The sequence below is a fragment of the Poecilia reticulata genome, linkage group LG17 (genome assembly GCF_000633615.1).
Source record: "Poecilia reticulata strain Guanapo linkage group LG17, Guppy_female_1.0+MT, whole genome shotgun sequence".
In the NCBI taxonomy this organism is placed as follows: Eukaryota; Metazoa; Chordata; class Actinopteri; order Cyprinodontiformes; family Poeciliidae; genus Poecilia; species Poecilia reticulata.
The window spans coordinates 30,658,360-30,666,242 of record NC_024347.1 but is presented as its reverse complement, the minus strand read 5'-3'; the positions used below and the strand labels follow the sequence as shown (position 1 = coordinate 30,666,242).

Sequence of the window (7,883 nt, the reverse complement as noted above, 5' to 3'; positions counted from 1 at the left end):
TGTGTGTGTGTGTGTGTGTGTGTGTGTGTGTGTGTGTGTTGGGGTTCCGGGCAGCAGCAGCTGCTCGGTTCAGTCCGCTGCATTCAGCTCCTCATGACTCCATTGTTCAGGAATTACCTCCAGTTCTCCAACCAAACCTCAGGCAGGACGACGTTTTCCTCTCCGGCTGGCGAAGCTGAAAGAAACTTTAACAAAGTTCATCTTTCATTGATAAAAGTGGAGAAAAACATCCAACGTTAAAGATTATTATCCATTATTCCTCTAGCTCAGGGTGTCCAAAGTGTGGCATGGGGGCCATTTGTGGCCCTTGAAATTATTTTTGATCAGCCCCCTGACTGCAAATCAAGAACGGTAGAAAATTTGACTAATAAACCAGAAATCAACTGTTCATTGCGAAAAAAAAAAAAAAAAGTTTAAATTGTGTTTTTCTTTTAACAAGGCAGTTTGAAGCCTTTTCATGTTCTGGATCTTTAAGGATTTATAGATCTCATTAAAATTTCACTTATAATCAACCACGTGAAACTAGGAAAATGAAAAAAAACAAAAAAATTTTCCGATAAATTTTGCATGGAGTAGTTCACCACAGTGACGAAACGTTTGGACTCCATGTTGGTCTGGAACCGGCGGCTCTGGACCCACATGGGACCCTGCAGACCCTCCAACACTCAAGATTAAGATCCAATTAAATTATATTCTAATTTTAAGACATCTTTAAAATGTTTTTATTACATTCTGGCTTTAGCTGTTTGCCTGAACGGTTTCATATAATTTATCCAAAACTTCTCCAGTAACTCTGATCTTCTCTGTTACAAACCTTGGAGGTTTTGTGCAACATGTTTTTTATTTTGGCTTCTGCTTCTCTGGACCAAACTCTTGAATAAATAAAGTATTTTTGAATTAAATTGAAACTGAACGCGTTGATAAATGTTGGAAATCTCATCAGTTTTCCATTGCTGCTGTTAGCGGATGTAGCTTGTGCATCAGATGTACAGATGTACCAGAAACATGCAAAAACAAAGGTTCCATTTGGAGCTTTTTATATAAACAAAAATGTAATTAGTTGCCTAATTAATTAATTAATTAATTAATTAATTAATTAGTTAATTAATTAATTAATTAATCAACATTTAAAAACTTCTCTGTCTCCAACATTGTTACAATAACAATAATGTCCTGTTTGGCCTGCAATGCATCTTGGGATAAAATGAGCTGAGGAATAAACACCAAATACGGGAGAGGACGGGAACGTTTGGGGAAAAATCAAAATGGCGCCTGTGTAACGTTATATCTACCCCAGGAAAACAGGAAGTGATTGACTTAAAATTAAAGGTTCCTATAAATTATGATCAACTTTACAAAGTAAATTATGAACTACAAAATCACTTCAGTATAATTTCAAGCATTGGAACAAATCTGAATTTAAATTATTCACAGCACATTTTCATTTACTTGTTTGCCAGATGATAAGAGGCGTTTTGTCTCGGTTTTCCTCGCGTGTCGTACTCAGACTGCGTATCTGTGTCTGTTCAGGGAGTTTCGGCGGCTGATGCTGGGGAGCCGTTGGCTCTATAAACGGCTTCAGATCTCAGTGTTTGGACTCTGCTGCCCAGGGGAAAGTAAAAGGGCAGAGCTGCTCTGAGTAACCAGAGGGAATGGCTGCATCTGTCGCCGCAGGAACGCAGGATGACTCCTGCTGATGTACATGTTTCACAGCTGCTTACAGGAACAGAAGTGGAAATGATTGGAAATTATGAATCACTGCATGGCGGGTAACAAAACGGCGCAGGAGGGCTGGTTGCATCGCCTGAAATGTCAAAGTGTCGCCTTACAGGGAGCTCATATTTTTAGCCTGGGCGGGCGGTTCTGCAGGCTCAGAGTTTAGTGACTGGCCCACGTCCCATGGAGATCTGAATCTGGATCCTTCAGTGTCCTCACACCTATTTTTAAAGGGGGGTAGGTGGAGTTTCCCGTCTCTCTTGCTCCCAGACCTGAGTTTGGGTCACAGCGGTTGGGTGTTGCTACTCTGGTCTCCTGCTGGTACCCCAACGCTCCTACGACCAAACCTGCAAATTCACAAGTTTCCCAAAACGTCCCCAATGGATCAGCACAAGCTGCGCTCGGCAGGCGTCCAGGAGAAGCTGGAGATCGTCGGGGTGGAAGATGAGGCCGGCAACCCCATCAGCGCCCTCACCATCCTATCTCTGCTGGAGCGCGTGGCCGGCATCATCGACAACGTCCAGTCCTGCCAGCAGCGCATGGAGGAGCGCCAGCTGGAACTGGAGAACAACATCAAGACCATCCAGGGTGACGTCCTGAAGCTGGCCAAAGACCACAGCGACACCAGCGGCACCGTGGAGAAGCTCCTGCAGAAGACCCGCAAGGTGAGCGCCAACGTCAAGGAGGTCCGCACGCGCGTGGAGAAGCAGAACGTCCGAGTCAAGAAGGTGGAAACGACGCAGGACGAGCTGCTGACGCGCAACAAGTTCAGAGTGGTCATCTACCAGGTAAGATGAGACGCTGCGGAGGTCTGTGAAGCTGTCAGCGCCTGGACTGAAACCAGAGAGGGAGGCGTTCAGTTTCAGGGTGTTTTCCCACCTGATTGTCTGGTAGACTTGGTTTGGTTTGGGACCAAACCTTCATCACCTGCTCCTCCTCCAGCTGCTGTGGTTCTGAGTCAAACCAGCCTGTTCCCCTCCTGGCCTGTGGGGGCGCTGCACCAAGAACCACTGAGGGAAACGACATGAAAACCTCTGAAGACACTGGGAGCAACTTCCTTCTTCACCACATGGAAACAAGATGGAGGCGTCAGATTTTAGAGAATGGAGGATTTCTCTTTAGTTTAGCACTTTTGTTTTGGATGAATTTACCCAGAATGCCTTGGGCTCTCATCCACGTCCTGAGTTCACTTCAACCAAAAAGGCCAAAATTTGGTCGATGATGCATTCACACCTCTCCAAACCAACTGGGTTTTCTAGAAAAACGAAGTAGATTTTGATCATTTGGACTGAACTGAATTCACCCTGAGGGGTTTTCAGGCAGATTCATTTTAAAATGTCGATTTTAAAACGAATCTGCCTGGTTGATCTCGGCGCGCACCGATTCCGAATCCCCTCTAAACTGGAAAACATCAAAGCTCAAATCTGAGTATAGTCAGTGAAGAAGGCGGATATTTTTCTTTAAGAGGAACCGAAGAGTAATTAAGTGTCAGGAATAAAGGAAAACTGGGCCAGATGTTAACTGATGAACTGTAAGTCACATCATTAGGCGGCTGATGCAAAGGGAGGCTGAGCAGCAGCAGCAGTGAAACGAAGGGCAGCTGAAGTTCAGACTCGTAAGAGCCCTCGACTCCAACGCGGTAATTTATAGGAAAAGCTTCATCATTATGGAGAGAGGGCAGCAGACCCTGATCGGGTCGGCTGGAAGCAGGAAAATACGGAGCGACGCCTCAGTTAGAGCCAGAAACAGCAGCTGTTGGATGAACCTGTTTCATCTGCAGGAACCTGTTCTGATCCGTAAGAGTCCGAACCAGCAGGAACATGGACGGGCTGCGTAACTACGGTGGCCGACAGGTGCAAATGCGCAGCAACAGAGAAAACATGCAAACAAAAAAAGAGACGCAAACAAATGAAATACAGCAAACAAGAAGAGACACAAAAAAAGAGACGCAAACAAAAAAAGAGACACAAACAAAAGCAATATTGTAATTAAGTGATTTCCTGTTGAACTGAGCAGATATTTCAGATCTATACATCTACATTCCCCCCCCCAAAATACTTTGTAAAAAATAATTTTGTGTAATTTTAAGTGTAATAGAGCAAACATAACTTTGCTGCCATTGCTGGTTTTCTGAACACCCGTTTTAAAGGATGCAGAGCCTAAATTGGGACACAGCTGTTTTTGTTAGACTCCCCCTAGTGGCCTGGAGCACTTCCGTTTTCAGCACTTTTTGTTTGCATCTTTTCTTTTGTTTGCTGCATTTCATTTGCTTTTTGTTTGCGTCTTTTTTTGTTTGCATGTTTTCTCTGTTTCTCTGCATTTGCACCTGTCGGCCACCGTAGATATCGGCTGCTGATCAGGTTCTGTCTGACTGAAGACGGGTTCGGTCCAACAGGACAGTCAACTTTCAATCAGACTCTGTGGTTTCTGGACTTATGGGGAAATAAACGGCAATAGTTTGGGTTATTCAGCCTGCATGAGAAAAAATGTTATTCATTCATTCACAAATATCACAGCATCAAACGAAAGTTTTAACAGTTTATAAACTAAATGTTAAGCTCCAAACTAAATGCTTCGGTAGCTAAATATTTAGCTTGTCCAGAACTAACTACATATTTTGATAGCATAGAGTTAATATTTCACTCTAAATATTTAGATCTTTAATAAATATTTAGCTTGCTAATTAAATATTCAGTTTGAAACTGTGACATTTATAAATGAATGAATGTCTTTCATTTATTTTTTTTACCCGTTTTTGACAGACTAAATAACCCAAATTACTGCTTCATCTCTGACTGTGTAACGTTTCAGGCATCGACCCGGAAATCTTCATTTATCTGTTAAAGACCAAACCTTAGTGATGCTGATCTGAGTGTTTTATCTCTATTAAATACTCAATAAATTGTTCATTCGTTGTTCAGATCAGCTGCTTTTTCACATCCAGTTTCTCTCAGATCAAATGTACATTATTTCTTATTGAAGGATTACAGGGAGGATCTCTGGAGTCTGATAGAGTCTGAAGAAGAGCTGGAGCTACGCATTCAGTGGAGGGAGCTGTGGGAGTACTGGGAACCAGCAGGATAAACTGGTTTCCAGAGTGGATTAATCAGGGCTGCTGCTCGTTTCTGCTGCTGTGTTTATGGACGGAGCTGAAGGTGGAGCAGCAGAGAGGATGGGGTCTAATCCAACAGGAACAGCAAAATGAAACTTTAATTGATATGAATTCATCCTGGACGTTTTTTTACTGAGGATTTCAGCCCAGTGAGTTTAAACACAGTAATGAATAATTAATGTTTACATTATTATTCTGTATCCTGGCAAAAACCATGAAGACGACAGGAAGTGGTTGGAGGATGATGGATGATTTCTAATGATTTATCGTGTGAACAAACTTGTTCACATGATTTTGATGTTTCTTATTTAATGGAAATTGTGAAGTGATGTTTTTTTGGCTTTAGTGGAATATTGACATTTGCAGCTAATGGTGATCTGATGACTGAAGCTTCAGCAGCTCCACCTTTTATTTGATTGGTCAATTATGGAAATGTGCTAACATGTAGCTCCTCTCTGAACACGCAGAGGCTAACAGCCGTGATGCTAACAGCCGGGATGCTAACAATGTTAACAGCCGTGGTGCTAACAGCCGGGATGCTAACAGCCGTGGTGCTAACAGCCGGGATGCTAACAATGCTAACAGCCGTGGTGCTAACAGCCAGGATGCTAAGAGCCGTGGTGCTAACAGCTAGCTAGCATAGCATCTGAGTGTTTCAGCTTCTCAAACTGCATGTCCTTCTGAATATTGTAGATATTATTGAAATCTCACGGGTTCCTCCGCCAACATTTCTTCTTCTACTGTTTTATTCAGCTGAAGTTTATCTGGTCATTGTGCTGAGCGCCACCATCAGGACACATTAAGAAGCAACAATAAGAGCAAAGAAATCAGGTTTTTGTTGCCTGAAAGTGTCAACAAGTTGCTTGTAGTGTTTTTCTTACTGCTTTGCCTCCATTTAGCTCTTCATGTAAACATTTCATTTTCACATTTAGCATTTTACAAACTATTTTTTCGGGGTGTAATCCTGATTTTGCGTCTGAGTAAAAAGCTCGGCTGTGTGCAGCGCTGCAGATTCGTTCAGAATAGAAACCGGAGCTCAGTGTGCAGCGAACAGCTGCTGTGGATCTGTGACAGAGGGACCTATTCTGGGATGGCAGCATTCTGCTGCTGCCGGCCAGGAGCGACGGGCCATAAACTGCTGGACCCGCAGTCGGAGGCGCAGCGCCACACGGGGGTCCAAACGCAGGCCGCTGGAGCCGCTGGAGCCGCTGGAGCCCGACAGGACAGTAAGAGAGCAGATTTACATCATGTAAAATATTTAAACCTGCAGGGCTCTGCGGCCACCAGGGGGCAGCAGAGAAATAATCGTCTTTAGCATATAATCCAAACTGGTAACGGTGACATCAGCGTGGCCTCTTTTGGATGCAGTCTGGATTTAATTAGGACAAAAACTCCAGATTTAATTTTGGAGAGCAAATCTACTCTGGCGGCCATCTTGTTTATACGGTGCACCTGAAACGCCAAGCTAAAGTAACTTTAATCATCTTAAGGTGTTCAGTTTTCATTACTAGCTTTGCTCATGTTCGGTATCAGCAGGACGTGAATCCACTGTCTGTGCATCGCCAGCAGCCAGGAGGAGCGGCTGACTGCTCCTCCAGACTAGCCAGCAGCAATTAGCAAACATCTGGTGGAGCTGCTGAGCTCATTATAGCAGCTGCTGCTCAGAGCAACGCTGGTAAAAACATTAAAGGGTTAATAGAGGAGCCATGTTGGGATGACTTCAGAAAGAGCAGGAGCTTTTAAAGAGACAGAGACCCAATTTCAAGGTTTTAAATTACAAAGGCAAATTGCTTTTGTCATATTTATAGTATTTTTATATGAGTTGAAGTTAACATAGCACATAAAACGGCATTAATTCTTCAACTTTTAATCTATTTTCAGGATAGTTTTAAAGCCAGCAGTTTGTTCTTGTTCTTTGGCAGCTGAGAAATGAGTCTGTTTTTATCTGCAGCCTCAGCTGAACCTCACCATTAATAACCGTTTTCTTCAGTCGCTGCCTGTGGGTCCACCGCCTGACCCCGTGGTCCCGGTCCGACCCGGTCCGGCCTGGTTTGATCCCAGCGGTCCGACCTGGTGTCGGGTTTCCTCCTGAGGGATGTTCTGTCGTTTTGCTGATACGGCGCCGGCCGCCGCGTTCCTCCTGCATGGCTTCAGTTTGTGGTCCTGCTGCATGCTGGGTAAAACATCCACCTAATAAATTACTGATTCCCTTATTAATGATCCAGTTTATCTCACTGAGTCTCTGGTAAACTGAGGTTTCTGTGTTTTTTTTTTAAAGATTTTAATAAATTTAGGAATTGGGGTTTTAATGCAGATGGTTTCTGCAGATGTTTGTGTTTTTTTGAGGCCTGTTTGACTTTTTATCTCTTGTTTGGCGAATCTCTGCACATCGCTGGTGTTTTAAGGAGTCCGTCTGATCTTTAAGCCGTTAAATTTTCATGTTGTTTTGCTCTTTGTAGATCCTTTCATTGTCAGTTTTTGGCAGCATTTATAAAATAGAGAGGCTTGTAATGGTATTTTAATGGGATTTCTTTAAACAGACCAACACTAATGATGTTTTTTTCAAACATTTTTAACAATTTGAACCTGAAAAGTGTGGTGTGCATTTGTAAACATCCAGCCAGAGAAACCAGGTAAAAATCTATTCATGTGTTCAAATGGCCTAGTCAAATTGAAAAGGACACTACACTCCTCCGAGTCCTATTTGAGTAAAAAAGGTTCATTCTGTAATGTCTCTCTGTATCGTCTCTCCGTATCGTTTCTCTGTATCGTCTCTCTGTAGCGTCTCTCCGTATCGTCTCTCCTTATTGTCTCTCTATAACGTCTCTCCGTATCGTCTATCCATATCGTCTCTCCGTAACGTCTCCTTGTATCGTCTCTCCATATCGTCTCTCCGTATCGTCTCTCCATATCATCTCTCCATATCGTCTATCCATATCGTCTCTCCGTAACGTCTCCCTGTATCGTCTCTCCGTATCGTCTCTCCGTATCGTCTCTCCATATCGTCTCTCTGTATCGTCTCTCCATGTCGTCTCTCCGTGTCGTCTCTCCGTAT

General features: G+C 43.4%; 1 protein-coding gene across 1 annotated transcript in view; it reads left to right on the top strand.

The window, feature by feature from the left end:
• The first annotated feature begins 1,988 nt into the window (after window positions 1-1,988).
• cavin4a (caveolae associated protein 4a) overlaps window positions 1,989-7,883 on the top strand; it is a 9,765-nt gene continuing 3,870 nt past the window's right edge. Inside the window, exon 1 of the mRNA XM_008434759.1 lies at window positions 1,989-2,504. Coding sequence (XP_008432981.1) covers window positions 2,097-2,504 — 408 coding nt within the window. The 5' untranslated portion in view covers window positions 1,989-2,096. The remainder of the gene's footprint in view (window positions 2,505-7,883) is intronic.